At 35.4% G+C, this 23219-nt stretch overlaps 1 protein-coding gene across 7 annotated transcripts in view; it reads left to right on the top strand.

Moving 5' to 3' along the window:
• The window catches only part of CCSER2 (coiled-coil serine rich protein 2), a 147977-nt gene extending 128520 nt beyond the window's left edge, over positions 1-19457 (top strand). For 5 of the 7 annotated variants that reach the window (XM_081236817.1, XM_081236814.1, XM_081236815.1 and 2 more), the window contains one exon: positions 17431-19457. In XM_081236817.1, the coding sequence (XP_081092943.1) occupies positions 17431-18249 (819 nt within the window). In that variant the 3' untranslated portion in view covers positions 18250-19457. Of the gene's footprint in view, positions 1-5290; positions 5424-17430 lie in introns of all 7 variants that reach the window. The other 2 variants (XM_081236818.1, XM_081236819.1) reach the window with 2 other exon arrangements.
• Positions 19458-23219: the final 3762 nt, after the last annotated feature.

Below are 23219 nucleotides of genomic sequence, written 5' to 3'. Positions count from 1 at the left end.
GAATGAGTTTATGGAAGACAGAAATCTCTAGTAAAGAGTTTCATCCACTAAGGAAGCTCAGTGCTACAGTGCCAACTGCCACAGACCCCTTTCAGAGCAAATTAGACCATTCCAGGAGGCTTCCTAAGCTCTCCCAGAGAGGGAGACACAAGCAAACTAATCTTCCTGAATCAGGAAAAGTTTTATCTTGTCAGCGCTAAGATTAAAAATTCTCCATCCTCTAAGCTCAGGTGGTAACTCTTATCTGTTCTCATCCCTTGCTTTAAGAAAAAGCAGCTGCTGAGGGAAGAGCTGCAAGTGTTCTGAAGAACTTGGCTCACTGTTCTTTATCTTATCCCACAAGGTTCGAGTTCACAGAAAGATGTTTTTACTTGGTCTCCCTAGGCTTTATCTTGAGAGAAATGAAATTTCCTCTAAAACCCTGAATCCAGATACTCTTGTTTTTTTAATGTTTTCGTATTCTTTTATTTTGTTCTTGTTTGTTTGCATATGTATGTGTTTTGTCCCACCGATTTAAAGTGTAACTAGAATGTTATGCATATGGTTAAACTATATGTCAGATATCCTATGTTTTCCTGCAAGTAGATTTTTTTTCCCCTTGGATGTGATATATTCATATGCATTCCTACTGCTTTTTGTTTTTATATACAACCATTGTGATTTCTCCAGCAGAAAGCATCTCATATCTTCATCTTAAAAGTCAGCAGAAGATTTAAAGTAGACTCAGATGAGCAAAAGGCCCTTTCCTGGGCAGAGCTTAGGGGTCTTCACAGCATCAACTAGGAAAGAATTATGCACTTTCCTGCCCTCTAATTAGTGCTCCAATATAATTGTAATGTGAGCTACATATATAATATAAATGCTTTAGTATCCAAATTAAAGCAAGAAGAAACATGCAAAATTAATTTTAATAAAATACTCTGTTTAACCCAGTAGTACCATTTGAACATGTAATCAATATAAAGAAGATATTGAGATACGTTATATTCTAGTTTTTGTTTTCGTATGAAGTCTTTGACATCTTGTGTGTATTTTACATTTATACCACATTTCGACTGAGACTATCTGCTTAACCCCATATAGCTGCTAGCAACCATATTGGACAGTGCAGCTCTGAATGGAGGTCACTGGGTTTGGCTTTAAACCTGAACTATGTAGCAGGAATTGACCAAAAAAACACAAAATAGAAAATTCCTTCAGGTTTTAAACCATAGGTCCATTTATTCATTCATTCATTGAACTTTGACTAGTTTTTTCTATATTTCAATCCCAGTGCTAAGGGCTTTGGATACTAAATAAAAGACATTGCTTTATTCTTAGTTTATGATACTCATGGACAGACAGCAAAGTGTAAATCAGATGATAGGACAGTGAGGCCTTGTTTCTGGACCAGAGGATGGTGGACATGTCTTCCAGTTACGGGGACTAGACCTTCTGGCTCTCAAATCTATCTTTACGTGGCTGTGACTTCCAGCAGTCTTCAGTTCAGGAGTGTAGTGTATTCCAGCACTCACTGCTGGAAGAGATCTATCCGTCTGGGAACTTTTTCTTTCTTTGTTAATACTGTCTTTTTGCTCAAAATCATGTTTCCCATCCTTTCCTTACATCTTTTAAATCATACGTCTTCTAAGTCAGGGTCTTCCGTACAAGTTCCCTTCTTGGTAGAAACACTCCCAGTAGACATGGAATCATGGGGAGCCAGCACATGCTGTTTCTTAGCACTGCTGCTTGGTGTTGCTCACATGTCTGCTGTCTCTGAACTTGCCTGGTCTCAAGGTTTAGTTAGTCATGTTTTATAGCTGTTTCAGTTGTTTTTTTTTTTACTATTGAAAGGAATATATAATTATCTTTTTATTATCAGGGAAATTACCTTTAGTATGTAGAGATGAGAAGGTTGTTAAACATGTTTTCCTTCTCTCCCCAAGAAAATATGATCCTACCAATACAATTAGCGTTTCAAATAATTTTCCTCAGTATCACTCTAATGTGCATTGTTTTTACTCCTCTATTTATGTTTTTACTTTTTATTTTAAATTCTTGTAGATTCATAGGAAGTTGCAAAAATAGATCCCTTATTTCACCCAATATCCCACAACAGTTATATTTTATATAGCTGTAGTACAGTGTCAAAACCGAAATTGACTTTAGAGTATGCGTAGTTCTGTGCCATTTTATCACTTGTGTAGATTCCTGCAACAACTACCATATTTAAAACACAGAATTATTGCACCACTACAAAGTTCTCTCTTCTGCGCTGCCTTTTAATAGTCACAACCACTTCTTCCCCTACCATTCCTAACCCCTGACAACCACTAATGTTTTCCATATCTAAATTTTGTCATTTCAAGAATTCTATATAAATGGTGTTATACAGTGTGTGAGCTTTTGAGATTGGCTTTTTTTCACCCAGCATAATACCCTGGAGATCCATCCAAGTAGTTGTGTCTATCAGTAATTTGTTCCTTTTTACTGCTGAGTAGTAGACCATAATATGGATGTTACGCAGTTTTTTTAACCACTTGTGTCTATAATAGATAGACATGTTGGTAGTTTCCAGTTTTTGGCTATTACAGATAAAACTGTTATGAATATTTGTGTAGATGTAAATTTTCATTTCTCTAGGATAAATGCCCAGTAGTGCGGTTTCTGGGTAATGTTGTAACTGTACGTTTAGTTTTCAGAGAAACTGGCAAACTGTCAGAGTAGCTGTGCTATTTTAGATTCTCATCAGCATTGTATGAGTGATCCAGTTTCTCTGCATCCTCACTAGCATTTAGTGTTGTCATTATTATTTTTTTAATTTTAGCCATTCTGGTAGGTGTGTAGTTGATATCTCATTGATTTGTTGGTCTTGGGGGAGTAAAGAATGGGTATCACTGTATTTGTTTTTTAAGATTTTTAGGTGCTTGTAGTGTGTGTCCAGGCCTGGCAGATGTTATATCTTCATCTCTAGGTAAACACAATAACTTAATTTAATTCAGTTTGAATCAGTAAACAGAGTCTCCCGTTTGCTGGGGACGGTTAGGCAGAGAATGTGGGACATTTAACATCTTTTAAACTCCTGACAGGTTCTAGGTGTTCTTACAGATACTTTCACTTAAATTATTTTAAAGAACTAATGATTTATCATGAGAGACAATTTAATACAGTTGATTAAATGCCATATAAATAGAGTTATAAAATTAAAGGATAACAATGACTCTGGAGTGGGGGTGTGTGAGCCAACTGAATTACAACTAAAAGTGAGACGTTTCTTAGAGATGAACCATTCTATCTTAGTTCGTTCAGGCACCTATAACAGAATACCACAGACTGGCTTATAAACAATAGAAATTTATTTCTTACAGTTCTGGAGGCTGGAAATTCCAAGATCAAGGCACCAGCCTGCTTCCTGGTTTAGAGACAGCCGTCTTTTCCCTGTGTCCTCAACATGGTGGAAGGGGTGAAGGGGCTTTCTGGGATTTCTTTCACAGGGCACTAATCCTATTCGTAAGGGCTCCAACCTCATGAGCTAATCACTACCCAAAGGCCCACCTCCAAACCATCACACTGGGGCAGTAGGTTTCAACATATGAAACTTGGGGGCGGGGACACAGATGACTTAGTCTGTAGCACATTCCAATCCTGCATCTTACAAATGAAGAGACTGAGGCTCAGAGAAGATCAGTGGCTTTCTCAAGGTTATAGGCTCTTAGAAGATCCAAGGAAAAACACAGTTCCTTGATTCCCAGTGGGTACTATTTCCATAAACCCCCAGGGAGACCTTATTTCTTTGAGAAGGAATCTCTGACTGCTGGTTTAGTTTATATACAAAATCCCTATCTGAAAGTTTCTTTACCCAGTGCAGTGAGTAGAAGCTGGTCCTGCCTGGTGAAACCCATAGGGAGAAAAGTACATGCCCCTTCTTGGCTGAGGACTTGCTTTGTGTAAAGGTTTTGGACCAAAACATCTCTGAAACAGCAAAATGGAGTGGTATCAGGTAATATCTATGGAGAGCACCTGGGGTCATCACCCTATTAAATATTTCCTAATGTGTTTTCACAAACATCCATGACTAAATTAGTGGAGAAGTTACAATAATTTCAAAAGACAGGATCTTTATTTACTAGGATACTCTAAAGATCATTAATTTTATTTAGTTTCTTGTAGCTATTTGTTTCCTTAATCAACATAGGAAATGGATCTTTTTTTGGTTTTTGTTTTATAGTGAGCAATGTAGGATTATTCTTATATTTAAATAAGTGTCTGATTATACTGAACCTGAGGCAAGGAATGTTGATACAGGGGTGGACATAAGTTTTTTATTTGGATCAGTGTTCCCGAAATATCTAAACATCAGTAAAATACATTAGTAATCTTCTAGTACATCATTTCTATATCAGATTAATTGGTGTGGAAAATTATGCATACTTTATTTTGCAAATTGAGCTGGGTGTGATGATGATTTACAAGCTCATTTTTCTTGATGCCATCATGAGTGTTTCTATAGTTTTATGTGTGGATATATCTCATCAGTGAGGAGGCTAGGAACAGAGAGACATGAGACCCAATCTGGTTCTATTTGTGTGAACAAATTCTCTCTTGAAGACCCAGTTTTACCTGGAATGTGAGGAAATCGAAGTAAATGACATTTCTGTTGTTTTCCAGTTCTGATAATCTGATCAAAATAAGTAAAGCTAAGAAGCCACAAGTTAATAAAATTAAAAAGTTTGCATGTGTAACCTGTGGCCTGTATGTCACATTCTTGATATAGTACTCACTCTTACAACATCCTAAGTCTTTTGAATGCTCTGTTGGTTCTGCTATCTTCAGCTAATGTTCTTTATTTTAGCTGCTAATCCTTTGAAAACCTATGAGTTAAAAAAGAAAAAAATTTTGTATGGTAATTTTTTAATGCCTAATTTATTATTGATGCAGTTTCTGTGTGTTTAACACTTAAAGTCTATCTCCCCTTTTAAATGCTTTCATTTTTTGCAAAAAAACTGGAATCTGCTACTTTAAAAAGAGATACATGATGATAAATGTAATTGTATGCCAGAAAAAAATATATTATTTCATATGCATTAACTACAAATATTAGAGGAAAATAATTTTTTTCTTAACATATGAAAAATAACTAGTTTTGGATTATGATGTATTTTAGTAATTTGGGCTGCCTATATTTTAAAAAATGAAATCTGTCTTCTGATTAACACTGTTGTTATTTTTTTTTTAAAGTATGACTGTGGTTTCTCTATTTTTTGGTTCCCTTTTTTATTATACCTCCCTACCCCCATCTCTCTCTGCACAGGGTGGGTATTCTGCCCCCTCCTTCTCTCCTTGGCAGGGCTCCTTCCAAGGCATCCCACGGAGTGTTCCACCGCACCGCAGACAGAGTGAGTCTGTGTCTCTCACTCCTATCCTGCTCTGGCTTCCCGTTCATGGTATTCCCTTTCTGCATGACTATCCCTCCCCAGCACCTCCTCTCCCTCCAGAGTGACCTGCAGGCACACGCTAAACCAGCACTCCCTGGGCTCTCCTCTCTTAATTAATACTCCCTTTGACTGCATGTAAATAGACTTTTCTCCTTAGAGCCTTAGGAAAGCTGTCTGAAGTTAATGTCATTCTAATGCCGTTTAAACCTATTGCCAGTGACCCTATACCTACTGACATGCATCTGTCTTTAATATATTTTCTATTTTCATGACCTTGAGATATATGAATAGAAATTGTTTTTTAAATCTAGTCATGTTAAAAAGGTATACACTATCTGCAGTAGTATAATGGACAGATGCATATTGTTTAGGGAGCAGGCTTACTAGACCATTGCACATTTCTTTAAATATTTTCTAATCAAAAGGTGTTGATTGCGTTTCACTGTCATCTAATACATAAATCTTTTAAATCATTAAGAGTGTTTTTAATAACTAATATGTCTTTGTAATTTATCAGCTGCTTTACAGTACAGAAGAAATGGCTTTTGAATATGCATGGTTTACTAACATTTCTAATGATTTAGTAATTGTTTGACTTCAAAAAAAATCTTTGTTTACATTAAATCTGCTTTCCAAAACAGTGTTTATTATTTTGTGTTATGTACTTAAGTATATAACTGGTAAGTTGGTTATATTTTATCTTTTTTGAAAAGTCACCCCAAAAAAGCTAATGTTAATGAAAAAGATATAAATGTTGTCAGTCACTTTTATGCCTTCTCCATGGATTTGCCCTGATTTGTGATTCATATCAATTTTTTCATAAATTATTCTTATCAAAATCATGTGAAGTATCGAAGGTCCAAAAGGGGGAAATTTTAAGCAGTTAAAATTTTAAAATGTGATTTATTCAAATAAAAATTTATTTCTTGAATTAGTCAATTATAAAGTATCAACATGAATTGAGACAAGGTTTGAAGTTTATTTTTTGGCCATTATGCCTTTCCTTCCCTTTTGCACTTTTTAAAGAACAATGGAGTAGAGTTTGCATAGGCTTTTATATCAAGTTTATTTGCTAGCAAGTTAATTTGTTGGGTGAAAGCGTTCCTCCCTTTTCCTCCTTTCCCATCTCCTACCACCTTTGTAAGTCCTCCTTTTTACTTCCCTTGCTTCAATTAGGTTGCTTTCTCCTCTATTTAAAGATGGCTAGCACATAAAGAATTATACTAAATTGCTAGTGAACTAATCTGAATTTCAAAGGGCAATTATAACAAATGATAATGTATTCTTAAGCTGTAGCCAGTATACTGCATGGTTGACAGATTTACCTCAGATTGAGGTAAATTACGCACCTACCTTAACTTTTCTGAAGCCCCCTTATAGTCCCTGTTCTTTTTCTCCACTGTTCTCCCCATTCTCCTTCTCAGCTACATGTAATATGGAATTGGAGTTTAAGGTTAATTATTCAGTATTACAAATAGTTTAGATTTATTTTTAAAACATGTTTCCCAGAAGCACCCATTTCACTAGTTTCTCATTAGTATAGCTTTAGAAATTACTTATCCCTCACCTGAATCGTTGGCTCTCCATTTCCAAATGCTTCTTTCTCCTTTGGGTTCAGAGGTATTTTTTTTCATTTCCAACTATGAAGCAGCACCGTCTGTCCTTCAGCACTACTATCAAGAACTGTCTTTCTAGCTTTTCTAGATCAAACCTGCTTTCTCTGCATCTCCAAGTTAGCAAAAAGAAAGTTTGGTTCGCCAGAGTTTGGATGTGTTGACCACCTAGGAGAAGGTGTATACATTGGAGTCTTTTCCTGGGTAAGTTCTCATAGCTTATGCAGCTAAGAGAACTGGCCCTGAGACTTGATCATTGAGACTTGTAGGACTCTGTGGAAAGTGATAACTAGAGGACTTGTTCGCAGCTTTTTGACAGCTCTTATTGAGCTTTGAAGGTTCCTTTTAAGGAAATATGTTTAAACTACTACATTGTTTTGAATTTACCCTGAGAACGCCTGAAGGAGTATAAAAAATAATAATATAAAGGAGTATAAAATAATAATGATTATTATTTTATAATGATAAAATATAGAGAAGGAGAAGGGTATTAAATTATGGGAGTAAATCCAGTAGTTTTCCAGAGAGTTTTGGAATAGGTGTCCCCTTTTCCTGCACTAAACTGCTATGTATTCAGTGAAACAATATTTGTCTCCACATTTAGTCAGTTTGTGATTTCTAGTGCTGATTTTAATTTTGGAGAGGTTCATTCTGTAAGTGATGGTATGTAGTTGAGAGAGTTCTCCTACATTATCGTGTTTCAATAATAAGTTCTTTCTGATGCCCTCTTGAATATCAACTTAAGCGAACTGACTTTTTTTGTTAATGCAGAAGCCAGGTAAACTTGGCTATTAGTCTTCATTAAGGTAGTCTGTTTTGGGTTTTGTTTTTTAAAATGTGTAAGAGTAGTGGACCTAATAAAACAGGCATAAAGAGATAGCCTGTTTTAGATATTGCAGAGAGTGAAATAACTAATGTTTACAGGGACTATTTAGCTCTGGTAACTCCAGAAAGCTGCAGTGGCCAAGGATGTTCTTGGTGAATTTAAGAATAACTCTAAAAAAATGGAGATAAATGGAAAATCCTGGTCTTCTAAGTTTGTTTTTTTTTTTAACTTTCTCAGGAAATTTTGACTTACATTCCTTTTCTCATGTGTATTACTAGTCTCTGCTTGATGATGCTTATCTTCCAGTTTCAAATTAAATTTTCTCTAGGTTACCAGAAAATATCTACATTTAAACATTCAAAGGTCTTCCTGCTGTCAGTAGGCACTTCAGGTTTTATCCAACTGATTTAACTGGCATTGGTTTAGTCTTTCTGATTTCCAACTGTGTAAAATTAGGAATGATAAATATATAACCTACCTCACAGTATGAAAATTTAATAAAAATAATTACTTTTGGCAAGTAAAAGCCTTAATGGTAATCTCAAATAACATTTCCTGCCAGAGCATATGCTTTCAGGAATAACTGACTTTTCAAAAAGTATATCTTGAAATAATACCTATTTCTTATCATGCCTAAAGAGACTTAAAATTTGCTGTTTAACACCTTTCTTGAAAGAATTTAGAAATCTTACTTCCTTTAGCTTCCACATACAGTAACTAAAATTGGAAGAAAAAAGGTGTTTTTAAGCAACAAAAATAACATAAATACATGTTTATGTCTTAATAGCCATATTAAGCCCAGCAGTTTCTTTTTAAAAAATTTTTATTGAAGTATAGTTGATTTACAATGTTGTATTTAGTTTCTGCTGTACAGCAAAGTGACTCAGTTATACATATATATATTCTTTTTCATATTCTCTTTTATTATGGTTTATCACAGGATATTGAATATAGTTCCCTGTGCTATACAGTAGGACCTTGTTGTTTATCCATCCTATATATAATAGTTTGCATTGGTAATCCCAAACTCCCAATCCAGCCCAGCAGTTTCTTGATGCAGTGCTGCCTGATTTCTAAATTTATATTATAATAATCACTAATTGTATTCACCAGAATTATATTAAGAATGGCAATTATATTGTCTTATATTTTCCTCCTCCTCTTATAACCTTCAGGGGTTGTTTCACAAACCTTTTTTGACAAATTCACTTTACATCATAACCCAGTATATATTTACTGAATGAAACTATATATTTACAACCCAAGACACATGTGTGTGTATATTTAAAATTCAGATTAAAGATTCATGAAACAGTACTTTCTCTTAGGACATATGATACTCTCATTTTTTTTCCAATTTTTTGTTTTGCTTTTTTTCACATAGTATTATATGAGCATTTTTTATATAGTAATATTTCTTGAAAACATTTTAATGGCTACATGATAATACATTATCATTGACTATGATATCATTTATTTAATGTTTTCCTGTTGTTTGACATTGATGTTGTTTCCATTTTCCCCTATTAAACAGAGATACTATTGTAGTGCAATTTATTCTTGTGTTTAGATCAGTGTCAGCACTAGAAGGATGGTTCTTAAAGGGTGTGTGCTTTTTAGAGATGCTTGATGTGTATTGTTGAACTGTCAAACATGTTCATAAGGTATACATTAATGTGGCTCAATCCGATTGGCTTCACCATGTGACTGTAATCAATTGTACATGTAAAGATAGCATCAGTCAGTGCTTTAATGAGAAATTAGCTCTGAGAGTGACTTTTCATTAAAATAAAATATTTTTGATGAAGTGGAAAAGAGTAACTCAGTAAAAACTGAACAATTCGATTTTACAGTAAGCTATTTTTTTTAAAGTGTCGTTGATATAGAATATGGTACTGTGTCCATATTTGCAGTTAATTCAAGTGCAGATTAGTCATTGGTTAATTGACTAGAAATGTGCATCAAACTCATGGTCCAGGAGGCCGTCCCATAAACGTAGGCATGGGTTAGTTTCTTTCTCAACACCTTGCTTTTATGAGAAACAAAGCAATTGCTGTTATCTGTATAAGCCTTTTATAACAGCCTGCTCTGCAGATTGTGGGATTGTCTTGTTAGCTGTATTTGTTGCCATATGATAGTGCCTGCAGTATCCTACTCTGGATAAATATACCATGCGTATTGGTCACACTAGTGGAATTGTACTCTTATGATGTTATTTAGTTTAGTTTTTTTTTTTTTCCCTGAACTATTCTCCATCCCAGGGGTAGATGCTTATGGGTTCTTTGTCTTAGAGACATAGACTCTTGAAGATTAAGCATTTCACACTAATTATGCCTGTGCAGTAAATGCTTACTTAAGTCACTATTATTCACGTCCATAGTTTTTATTTTTTTAATTAATTTATATTAGAGTATAGTTGCTTTACAGTGTGGTGTTGATAGTTTTTAAAAGCAGTTAACTGATCAACTTAGAAAAGTCATTGAACTCCTTATTTCAGAAATTGCTTATTTATAATTTATATTTATCAGTCAGATATCTTCCCTAAGTTCTCTGAGATCTAGAGGCACTATTCTGAGATCTAGGGAATAAGAGCATTCCTGGTCCTCAGGAGTCCTTGGAAGCTTTGATTGGGTTCATGTGAATTATAGACCAGAATTCTTTGAATCTAGTTATACTAGGGATCCAGTCCTGTCTTCCATCTCTATAGTGAGGTGTGGAGCCTTGCTTATAATGTAGAACATTATATTTAAGACATACGTGAAAATCAGATTATTCTTTTATTGGTCTTTAATGCAGCAGCAGTTAAAAGTAAACTAACATTCAGTTGTATTTATAATATGCAAGACTGAAATTATTAAAAATAATTTCTACTTCCTTTATAAGGGATTACATGCAGCTAAACCTTTTTAGATCTTTGGAATATGAATATTAATTGTGTCAAAATTATTTTCAGTATTTTATTTGGTAAGATTCTTCAAGTGATTCCTTTTAAGGGTAAGAAGATTATATACACTGTTCGGTGGATATGAATATTTGTATTAACTTGCAAACCACTTCAGCAAGAAAGTATAAATCTATTAAGAATGTTTTCATTTTATAGAAATATATTAAAATAATAATGCCTAGAAAAATACAACAAAAGAAAAGCAAATACTGTTTGCTGCTGCCCAGTCATGGCTATTCCTTGGTGTTGTATGTGGTCTCTGACACCACTGTCCTGTCTTTTTCTTGTCTCTGCTCTCCCATTATGCCATTGGCAAGGAGTTGAGAAGTTAGTCCATTACTTCTCTGACAAAGCGTGGTACAGTACAATTTCAGATTTTTTCCTACCACCTTCTTCATTGTAACTTTTTCCCCCCAGTTTGCATGATGCATGTCAGAGCTTGCATGAAATTACAGGCATGTTACAAATGGCTCCATTACCATCTTCCTTTTAACCTTTGAAATGTATTTAATAATGATAATAAACTTGTATGTATCAAGAAAATAATAGTAGGTCATTCCTGTGTCTGTTATGCAATAGCATTTTTATGCTTTAGAACATTTTCTGCTTTCTACCTTACACACTTTGACATATTTTTACTCCATCAGGACTTGATATTTCTAGCTGCTGTCTTACTATTGGTGACTTTAGAACAAGAATGTTTACAGAAACTTCCTTTGTATGTTTACAGATATGACTTTTTTCTTATGTTAATGCTAGAAATCTTTGAAGTGCTATGAAATGGTGAAGGTGAAGAATTTTTGTGATGAGTGCTAATTTGCATTTCCTTGTGTTCAGTATATTTCCTCCAGTGGGTCTCTTGGAACCACTTTTCCCTGGAAATACTGCTTCACCATGTGGCTTGAATTTGGTGTCTGAGAGTTATCTTCTGTAGGACAGATCAGCTAAGAAGGAAATAGGACATTATCTAGGAAAGTTAATACCTGAATGTTGGTATTGAATCTGTCTTTTTGAGTTTTTAAAACAATCATCTGGCTATATTGCATATTCTGAAAGTCTGTGAACTCATTGGACTTAACCCAAATATCACAGAATAATAAAATTTTAGTGCTGCATTTTAAATTCTCTGTCAGTTCAAATTCTGGCTTTGCCATTTACTAAAGTCTGTGAATTTGGAGATTCTACTTAATTTCATTTAACCTCAGTTTACTCATTTACAAAAAGAAGATAGTACCTTCCACCTAGGGTCTTGTGATAATTAGAGATTATGCATGTGAGCGTAGAGTTTGGTTGTCTACCATTGGAAAGAAGGGAAACCCTTCTTTTACAGTCTAGAGTATAATATTTCTCAAGTATTTGTAATGTGTCAGGCATAATACTAAGCACTTTATCTGCATGTTATCAATTGTGATTTATAACAGTTCAATGAGGTGCAGGTACTATTATCCTCATTTTACAAGTTACAAAATTCCATCTTAGAGTAGTAAGATAATTTACCCAATATCTCACTGATGGAGATAGAGCCAGAACTCAAACCCAGATCAGTCTGACTTCAAAAGCTCAGTGATTCAATACTGTGTTGTACTAGCTCCTTCATGTAGCCACATGTAAATTTTCTCTAAACGTTAAAGTGCCTTGCATGTCCTAGCTCTGGTTTATCTCCAGGAGGACACTTGAGGAATCTTGACTTCTGTGTCATATCAGATATGCCTCCTGTGGATTTAAAACATTTAGATATGACTGACATTATTGAGATATGTATTTGGACCTAGAGACCTTGCAATCTGTAGCAACTAGTTTATTATAATACTATTATAGAACTTGCTTTCCCCCCCACAAGATGTAGTTACAAAAGGGCAATGGCTTGAATTAATCACTTTCACACCTTTTCATAATCGTGAGTGACATTTACTGAGCAATTTTGATGTGCTCTGGGAGGTTCTATCCTAAGTATTTTACATGTTATAATCATTTTTAATTATTAGAATTAGAAATGAAAAATAGTTGAATGCTTGTTAAGACAGTTTCCCTAACATATTTCATCCAGAAATGTTGAGTCTCCAACTAAAAAACATCTCTGGCGTAGCTGGTGGGTTATTATGGGAGGTGTAGGTCATAATGGGAGGTGCTGTGTTCAAGCTAACATGTAATGAATCCTGCATGCTATGCTTCTAAACATGAATCATTAAGCTGACCCCAAACTTATCTAGAGAAAACATTTTTTTAATTATAAGATTTCTTTTCCATCAGTTATTAAGACTCATTTAAATTAGTGCTGCATCATTGACCTAATAGGGGAGTATCATTTTGCTAGTCTATTACCAAAGAAGCCATGCTGGAATATACCACTTACCAATATTCATTTATTTATTATCTAGTAAATACATATTTAATCCCTGCTATGTGCCAAATACTGAGGATACCAGCTACAACAACAAAAAATGAATAAAGCACGGTACGTGCCTTAAGAAGCGCAGTCTCTGGTTATCTTTGTAAGCAGCACAGAATAGACATTTAAGGTTATCATTGAAGATGCCTATCAATCCCTTGCATAATTACCCAGTAGTGCCTATTGCTGGCACTCTTGACCTTAACATCTGTAGCCATTACATCTGAGAATTCTCAGAATAGTGTGCTGAAGTATATGTATTTAACTACTAAAGTAAGACTTGAAGTTGCTGAGTCCAGTTAGAAGCCCTGAGTTCTTTCAGTCTAGGAATGGATCCACATTTTTAAGCTTTAGTAACCAACCTTTCTACAAGTTGCAAGGATGGAGTACTAAAGCTCTACGAATTTGTGACTACAGAGTTTCCAGAGGTCCCTGCAGTAGTGGGGGAATTCCTTTTGCCCTCTGAGTCTTGTGGGCAGCTGAGGCTATGTAATGAATGGGCTGGTGGGCAACTTCCCCAGAGGTCTTTTTTTGATACAGGGCAGTACCTCGTCTTTCATCTTCGAAGCCGGAAACCTGAACTCATCTTAAATTTCTCTATCTCCTTCAAAACTCTTCCAATCATTTCCAGTTTTTTTTCCCTATATCCTAATTTTAAACCCTTATAATTTATCACCTGGGCTGTTAGCAATAGCGCACTACTGGGGTGTTATGCTTAACACTCATCCCCTACTGTTACATTCCTCACTGATCCCACCAGAGTGACATTCTAAAATACACATTGGGTCTTACAATTCCTCTGCTTAAAATTCATCAGTGTCTCCCATTATCTACTGTACAGAGTCAGAACTATTCGGCCTGATGCGAGTTCCTTTATGAGTTGGCCTTTGCCTACACTTTCCTACCAACATTGTGCTTGCCAATTCAGTCTAACAATTTGAAGTTACTAGAACATCATTATGTTCGTTTTTTTTGCCTTTGTGTTTTGCATGTACTGGCCCTTTACCCTGAATGTTCTTCCCTTCTTGTCTTCTCAGCAAACTCCTACTCATCTTAAAACTCAGTTCAGATGTTTGCAATTCTTGGATGCCTTCTGTGACCTCTCTAATCAGGCATATATTTTCTTCTTGCTTCTACATTTTGTTATGCTTGAGACATGGTCTCATCATTTGTCTACCTGCCTCTTTCTTATGAGGCCTCTCAACTACAGGAACAGCATTGTGTTCAGGTTCATATTTTCCTACACCTACTACAGTGCATGGTATATCAGACATTTTTTAAATGAATGAATGGTTTTGATATTCCTTCCTATTGATCTTATTATCCCTGATTACATGGGATTTTTCTTCTTATATTTAAAATTCATTCTGAAAACACCTGTGGTAGTGCAGTAGTAAACGTGGGCAAGATGAATTGTTAATATACAGCTGAGTGTTTAGAATTTGGGGAATTGAACTGCAAGCAGCAAGCTGTCCGAACACATCTTTGCTTTTGCTTGCTAAATGTTAAGAGGCAACTTGTTGTTCTACTTGTCAACAGGTAATTAATGACAACCCGGTCTTTAGTGGGTAACCAGTTTTACATAATCTTCCACAAATCAGGAGTAAGCCTTTCCTTGGTCCTCACTATAGTCATTTCTTGATCTTCTTCTAGAGACAGAAGATCAAGTAGCAGAATTGATTTACAAACTAGTTTTCAAATAAATAATAAAACAAGACATTTATTTTGGGATAGGGAAATTAAATTTTTATTTAAAATAAACTTTTAATAAAAATATAGAATCTATATTATTCAGCATTTAGAAACCACTGATTTATTTAATGTAATTAAGTGATAGTATGGACACTTTTTGTATAATTGGTCAGTCTAACTCCTTTCAGTTAAAAGACTCAAAATTTTATTATTTTTTAAAAACCTGATTATTTTCTAGTTCTTTAGTATTTGTTATTGAGCTTTATTGCCTTTAATACAAGCAGAACATCTTTCTGACATGACACTCTGCTGTATTTCCATTTAGTTCTCTGGTAAGCAGTGGTCATTTGGGTAATATAAGTAATCAGAACAATGCACATGGATAATTTATCTACAGTTCATAGTGCCCCTTTTCTGGAGGCTTGATTATCTTAATAATCAGTTTGATCTTACTTAGAAAATTATACCTGTTTATGCTTTGAGCTGGTAGTGCATGTTTATACCGTTTTTTTCCTTATGGGCAATAGACATATTGCAATAAAATCATTTTTTTAGATTGTCACTGATATTTTCAAAGGTCTTAAATTGTTTTAAGATTTTTAACTCGAGACTAGACTATCTTATTGTTTTTAAAGGTGAAAAGAGGTAAAAAGGGAAAACAGATCCCCATTCAATTAACCGTTTGATGTTGCACTTTTCTCCTCCTTGGTTGCTTTTTTTTTCCCTTAGGTAGATTTTGGTTTGCTTAATAGGGCCCTGCTTTATATTTTTACTGATCTTTCTAAAGAATATATCACTTTGGCATGGCCGGTTTTTTTCTAGGGAATCCCAAGGAGAGTCTTGAATAAATTCCTTGATGATTTTAGTACCTCTAAATCATCTCTATGGTGATATATTGTGAAAATGCCCAGTGACTTTAACTAGGACATTTATCTTGAAGCAAAAACTGAGATGACTTATTTACTTTAAATATTCTAAGATAAAAGTTTAATGTAACATATTCTGCATGGATTAACTTTGAGTAGTCATTTTCTTGATTTTTATTATTCTTATAAATAGCAAGTCAACCCCATGCCATCACGACCAACCATCCCTCCATGAGTTGGTGACCTTTGTTCTCAGTCACTTGTAACTCCTCCATAATCTAATCCCTGATTTCTGACTCTGGTAGCCATCATCCAGTGTGCTGGTCAAGGAGGTGAAAAAAGGAGCAAAATACAAATGATGCAACATAAATAGATTCACCCTTTCTTTTGGGGAAATTAGAGATACTGTGTAGATTTGTTTGTGGATTAGCATAGTAAAAAATTATTAGTAAAATAAGGTATTTTAAAAACATTCATGTTTCAAAGCCCTTTGCCAAATTTTTTGACATTTTCAGCCCACATTATTTAATAGAACATATATATGAGTGTGTGTGTGTGTGTGTGTGTGTGTGTGTGTTTAAACACTTAGAGCAACTATTCCTGTATCATGATATGACCAATAGGCTCTGCCCCATAAACTTTTAACTGTTTGGGCCATTGAAAGATAACTTTAAGATTCATATTTCTTTACTGAATGCCCCAAAGTAATGGAAATTGTATGTTTCCTCTGATTTGTATAGAATATAATCACACAGTAAGCTCCAGAGAAGTGTGTGCAAGGCATGTGAGCCTTAAGAACTTTACTTTTGTAGGCTTCTGAGCTTTAGTTCAAGTTACAGGCAACTTGAAATCTGTTTTAATCTCAGACACCATTCAAAAGGCTGGTTATTTTTAGTTTTATTAATAGACCTTTGCTCTTGGGGAAGGTAAATCTGTTTTTCATATATCAGCCATAAGAGAACCTTGGTTGATCCCTCAAATGGCAGTGAGACAGAACAAATAAGCTGTGAAAACATTTTATTCTGAAACTTTTCAGTAAGAATATTAAAGGTAGGTTAACATTAGCTAAAGATGTTGACCTATTTTTTTTAAGTAATTAGAATTTCACATCAACTGAGAATATAATCTTCATTCTAAATTGTTTATCTGCTGGTAATTTTAATTCTCGATAGAGGTACAGCACCTGACACTTTGAAGTTAATGCTTCCTCTGATGAAGTGTATTGAAGTGGTATAGAGCTTTCCTTAAAAAATAAGCCTTTAAAATGGGTAATATTCTGAAGGTCATAGTTGCTATTTGAATGTTATATGGAGATTAAACCAAAGGACTATAGAAATCATTCTGTCAAGCTGTCTTGTATATAAAGTTTTAAATAATTAATGAATCAATTAAGGTAGAAATCATTTTTTACAGTAAATCAGTACTTTAATATTTTTCTTTTCTCCTGTTTGATTTTGGATCTTGTTTAGTGTTTACTGCCCGTACCATTTTTTGTTTGCATCATCTCTCTTGTATGTGTCTCATGAATTATTTGAATATTGCAACTTATTTTTTAATTAAAAAACCCCCACATGCTACTCATATTAAAACATAATAAGTACCAACACAGCCTAATTGGAACTTATATTAATTCTGGGTGTTATTTCTAAAATGAATTGTTGCTAATGTTGTTTTTAATTCTAATAGCCTCAAGTACTACAGCCTTCCAGCAGCCTTCCCAGACCCACAGACCACGCCCAGGGAAAACTAGCAAAGCCACAACATACCGAGGCCCACAGTGAGTGCATAATCCAGGGCATACATCAGGCTGTTGCACCTCTGGATGAAAGCTTTACACACGGCTTGCAACAAGAAAGCAGCAGTGGTCTGGAAGACCGGCCTTTTTCATCAAGCCCACAATTCCCTAAGGATGTGGTGAAGAGTACACCTTCTGAAGCAGACTTGAACATGACCTTGAATGCTCAAGAGCCTTATCATTTGGCAAATAATCAAATTAGTGACATGCAATTTGTGACCACTTCTCTTCAGACACTTCCCCAGTCAAGTATAGTAGACCAGGCTAAGAGAGTTGGAAGAAATCAGTCTTCACCAGAGGGCTACACGTCTCAGCCCAAGTCCTTGAAGCTTTTTAAGCCATCCATCTTGAATTCTGTGGTACCTCCTCCAGTTCCTGAAACGTGTCCAAGTGGGAATCCCACTTGTAAGAAGTCACCAATAATCACACCATGTAATTCTGCAAAACTCCAGCCAACATCTAGTCAAACAAATCTTGCAAATAATCCAAATCCAAAAGCATCTAAGCTCCGCCCCCCTGCTGGCTCTTTCAAACAAAAACAAATAAGCAGCCCCCAGCTAGAGCCTCAAAACTTCCAGGCCAAGACAAGCATCCCAAGGCCATTAACAAGAAGAAAAGAAATCATGCAGAATCCTAATGACAATTTGAATTCTGGGGATTGTTTGGCCTCTAATCAATATTCTCGACTTCCTAAACCAAAGATACATTAAGCATAGCCATCACCTGCCAATTTGTTTTTTTTAAAAAACAGTCTGTAATAGCTTTATGTGCAGTTTGCTACTGTGATGGAGGTTCCATTGAAAGCTTGCAAATCTAAAAATTAAAATGTGGAAGCTTCTACTAGTTTGGCTCTTCCATTTTATATCCTGGTATGAAGTACATAGTATTTGAGCATATTTGTGTCAGGTAAACACAAAAGTTTGCTTACCCATTCAGAGGTCTACAGAAGGCTCTAACCATGTTATCTATCCGTCCCTCTGCACATCAGAAAATTCGTAATATTCCACTTAGCAAGCAACAAATGTGCTTTGCTGATTTAGTCCTTTTAAGGTCTGTATTAATGGTGGTTGTCAGAGCCTCACTCTTTTTCACTCATCCCTCCTGTGAGTATGGTTACTATTTTAACTAAAGATTTGGTGATAATGGAAGATGGTAGTCTGCACGTAGAGTTCTGGCCGGTGATTTGTATATTTAAAAGGACTATGCAAAAGCTCTGTGATGAATACAGGAGATCAGGCTTTTATTGGGAAGTTTATGTAAGTTTTATTTTTCTTTGCTATAGTCTCAATATTTATTTACCAGACAAACTCCCCTGGCTAAAAATGTTTCATATTATATATATAAACCAATTATATGTTGCTTTAACATCTTGTTTTACACACACACACACACACACACACACACACACACACACACACCATTTGTGTTTGTTTTTGTTACTGAATAAATTTTGGAAAGCTTGAGTGAGGATACATCTTGAAACCTGATGTAAAGATGTATTCATTTGTAACATATGTTGGTGCTAGAGTTTTGCTGGTAATTCCATTTTGAACCCTATCGACTTATGGATCCATGATAGCTGTTTTGAGGTTCCACAGTATATATTTTAAATTAAGTCTTTATTGTAATGTTTATATTTATTGACTTTCTGCTAATATCCGAAGACTGGAATAATGGACTTGAAATGTTTGCACAGAACTTTGATGGGATATAAATATCCCATATATAGGGATTTAAAACTATTTTCTATAGCAAAGCGAGTTAAAGTATTTTGAGTATAATTATAAATTTAAGTAAGACTATCTTGAGAAAACCGGAATTCATAATAGCTGTGCTTTTTTGAGTTTTCCAGGTTTCCCTTTTATGTTGGTGTATGTTTGAAAGACAATTTCTTGAAAGTAGATTTGGGAAGAAAGATCAGAAAGGGGAAATTATGTTTTATTAAAAGGTATTAAAAGATATTTCAATGGCAATATGTTTATTTATTTTAATGTGCTAGGAAGGTAGCTGTGGAACTGCCAAGGGACCATATGCATTAACCTAATTATGCTGCAGGCCGCTTGTCGGGTGGTTCAGTAAATTTGCCCTCCTGTTCTCCCAAATCATGGCATCTCTAGGCTGTTCAGCTCTTGCTGCTTTTGTTAGAATTAATGTCTTTCACACAGATAGTATTGTTGTGATCAGCTGACCAAAAATTTATCAAAAGGGTTTATGGCCCAAAAAATCAGTCACTCAAATTCCTAGGGACCCCTTTAAAAAAATGTACATCGCCCCATTTTACAGGAACAACACAGCAAGTACTCTAGCGGAAATTTGAAAAACGTGTTTACTACCATTTGATGCAGTCTTCCCTTACCTATAAGGAACCATTCGAGTGAATTTGCCATTCACCAGCTATCAGCCATTCTTGGATTTGGTAAGAGGTGAGCAACACAAATCTAGTATCATACTCTCATCTGACAGCACTTCTGCCAGAGAAGCACTAAAGTTGAGAAAGTTTTTCACATAGTCCAGATACTGTTACTATGCTAAGCGATCAGACCTATCAGGAAGGCTCTTTTTTCTTCATAGGGACAAGCAGTAATAGCTGAAGCTGTAAGTGGGTACCTGTGGTTTCTATTCTGAAGGAGAAAGAAAACTGATCTCAGGTATTGCAAATGGGGTGTTTCCCTAAAGTAAAACATACTGATTAGTAGGTCTTGGTTTATTTAGAAATTATATAAACTCTTGTGAAACATTATTAACAAGTAGGCCTTTATCTTTAGGGGAAAATTTTTAAATTTTTACTTTATTTTTAACCCCCTAGTCTGAGGGAAATGTCTTTATTAAAAATGTTGACTCCTGCAATATGTTTATTCTAATCCTTTTCCTGCTCTGTTTCTTATCCCTGATGAATTTGCAGAAATGTTCATCCATCAGTTCAATTTCTCTGTACCTTTGTTGAGCCTTAATCTTGGCAGAAGGCTCGTTAATATAATTATGAAGCATACTATTACATTTAAGAGAAAAAATCTAGGATGCTTGCATGAAACAACAAAGTATTTGCCTGCAGTTTTCTTTAAAAACTGCAAGAATATTATGCTAGTCTGCTCCTTAGTAAATGTTAAGTCAGAAATGAGGTGAAGCTGTAGCCCACCTGAATAATCAGAGCTCACTCTCAGATTTGGCTCGATCTCTCTTTAGTGCTTCTGTAAGTCAACTCTGTGCCAAATCCTCCTGCACAGGAACTCAGATCACTCTTTTCCTTGGTTCTTATGATTTCGGTGAAGATGGTGGCAGTGTGTGAATTCTAAATCCCGAGGAAGAAGTCTTATGGGCATTGGTTAAGTTTCACATTGGTGAAAGAGAAAATAGAGTATGTAGAATTATACCTTTGGCTGTTAATGGGGTGCATATAAAATTCCTTAAAGACAGCTTGGCTAAGGAGTTAATCAGTACAGGTGCAGATGATTTTAAGGCATTAAAGGATTGTATAGTAATATCATTTAGAATGTTTCTAATAACTGAGACCCTCTAGCATTTTTCTTTTGGAGTCTCATTTTAATTTGTGCAATATTTTCAGGCATATAGACTACTGTTCATCATATTTATATAGATGTTAGGGAACTTTACTAAGTATTTTAACAAGTAAAAATCTGAATATGAAAGAAAATATCAGATTTGCACTTTAAGTGAGCTTAATTGCTTGGAGTTGTGCCTGAAATATCGAAATGCCTCCTATTGGGTGTGGCTTTCTTTGTTGAAATGAATTTCTCTATAATTGTTGCTGTTCGAAGTACAGCCTTTCACAGTTGTATTCTAAGCATGTCACTTTTTCCATTAAAGCACTAAGTTCTTTGAATGTTTCATTGTCCCCTTAAGTATTTTACTCAGATGTATCAGAGAGAACATGGTCTCCCTAGAGCTGTCACTTCTAAATCTTCCTGTAGCATGGATGGTGTAACAGACACAGAGATGCACTCTTCATTTCTGAGCGGAGTTGTCATGATGGTTTCCTGGCCTCTAGGGCACTGAGAATGTAATTTGGAATTATCAAATAGGCTTGCAGTGAAGAGCAGTTAAGACTGCAGCATAGTTTCAGTTTACTCTCAATCTTACATAATAGTTTTCGTGTTTATGAATTAGTTGGGGTGGTTATGTTTGCATGCTTAGGCACACATTTGAACATTAATTATAGCTGTAATACAGATACCTGATGTTTTTCCTTGGGGATGATGGCCTTGCTGTTTTTCTTAATTCTGATGCCTGAATTATATTTTAAATTTTTCTTTCCACACCTCCCTTCAATTTTTCTGCTGCAGCAATTTGAAAGAGTATGTTTGGGTAAATGATTATGATGGTGAGCACCAATCTACAACTTTGCTGTTAAAGATACATCATATGTTTTAACTTTGTTGGGGGAAAGCTACCCACTTTCTCCTTGGTAAAGCATCGCCGTAACAAAATAATACTGACCCTAAGAATTTAAAATCTCTTAAGTCACTGCTGACTAAAAACAGAAACACCACGATCTTTAATGTCTGCAGTATTGTTTTTCCCACTGATTTACAAAACCAGTTCAGAGTAAATACTGTATATTAGAATTTGCTTGTAAAATGAATTACAAAAACTGGATGTAAAGTCTCTTTCCTGAAAATGTTGGCATAGTAAATAAAAATAAAGTTCATAATTATAAAAGTTTCCTTGTCCTTCTCAACATTGACATCCACAGTGTACTTTTTCTCATACCTTTTTTTCCACAAAGATCTAAAATATTCATTTCGTTGATTTTTTTTCAAACTCTGTATCATTTCACACACTCCCTTCAGCATACACACCACACTCCCAGCCCTGATTGAGTAAAAGGAATAGGGAATTTATAATTTATTTATTTATTTATTTATTTATTTATTTTTTTGCTGTACGTGGGCCTCTCACTGTTGTGGCCCCTCCCATCGCGGAGCACAGGCTCCGGACGCGCAGGCTCAGCGGCCATGGCTCACAGACCCAGCCGCTCCGTGGCATGTGGGATCTTCCCGGACCAGGGTATGAACCCGTGTCTCCTGCATCGGCAGGCGGACTCTCAACCACTGCGCCACCAGGGAAGCCCTATAATTTATTTTATTTACCAATTTAGCTATATGTGATAGACTTTATATAATAGGATATTTGAAGTTGCTTCAGTGATATATCACATTATTACCGAAAATGGTTCCATAAATGCCAGAAAAAGAGTGAATGAAATTTTATTAGTAATAAATGTGATAATGGCATTTACCATGTCTTAAGACACCTATATCAGTTTTAAGGCCCTCTGAGTTGTTAGCAAGTATTCTCTTAGATTAACTCAAAATTTTTCCTTTTAGTCTTTCATCAAGTGCAGTCATTTGTTCCCCATTATGTCTTTTCCCCACATTTTCCATTCTGAAAATCTTTTTCTTCCCCAACAGAGAAAACAAGTAGAAGTTCTAACTTCTTGTGTTGATCGGGTTTAAGTAATTTTGCTGGGTATCTTACGTATGCCGTCACTGTGCTGGCTGCTGGGTGGGCAGAGAGGAAGGCCGCGTGGTCTCGGCCTCCTGGAGCTGAAGAACCCACAGGTGGTTTTTTTTTTTTTTTTTTTTTTTGTGGCACGCGGGCCTCTCACTCTGTGGCCTCTCCCGTTGTGGAGCACAGGCTCCGGACACGCAGGCTCAGCGGC

The sequence above is a fragment of the Mesoplodon bidens genome (assembly GCF_964165515.1).
Source record: "Mesoplodon bidens genome assembly, chromosome: 1".
In the NCBI taxonomy this organism is placed as follows: Eukaryota; Metazoa; Chordata; class Mammalia; order Artiodactyla; family Ziphiidae; genus Mesoplodon; species Mesoplodon bidens.
This window is presented reverse-complemented; position numbering and strand designations above follow the sequence as displayed.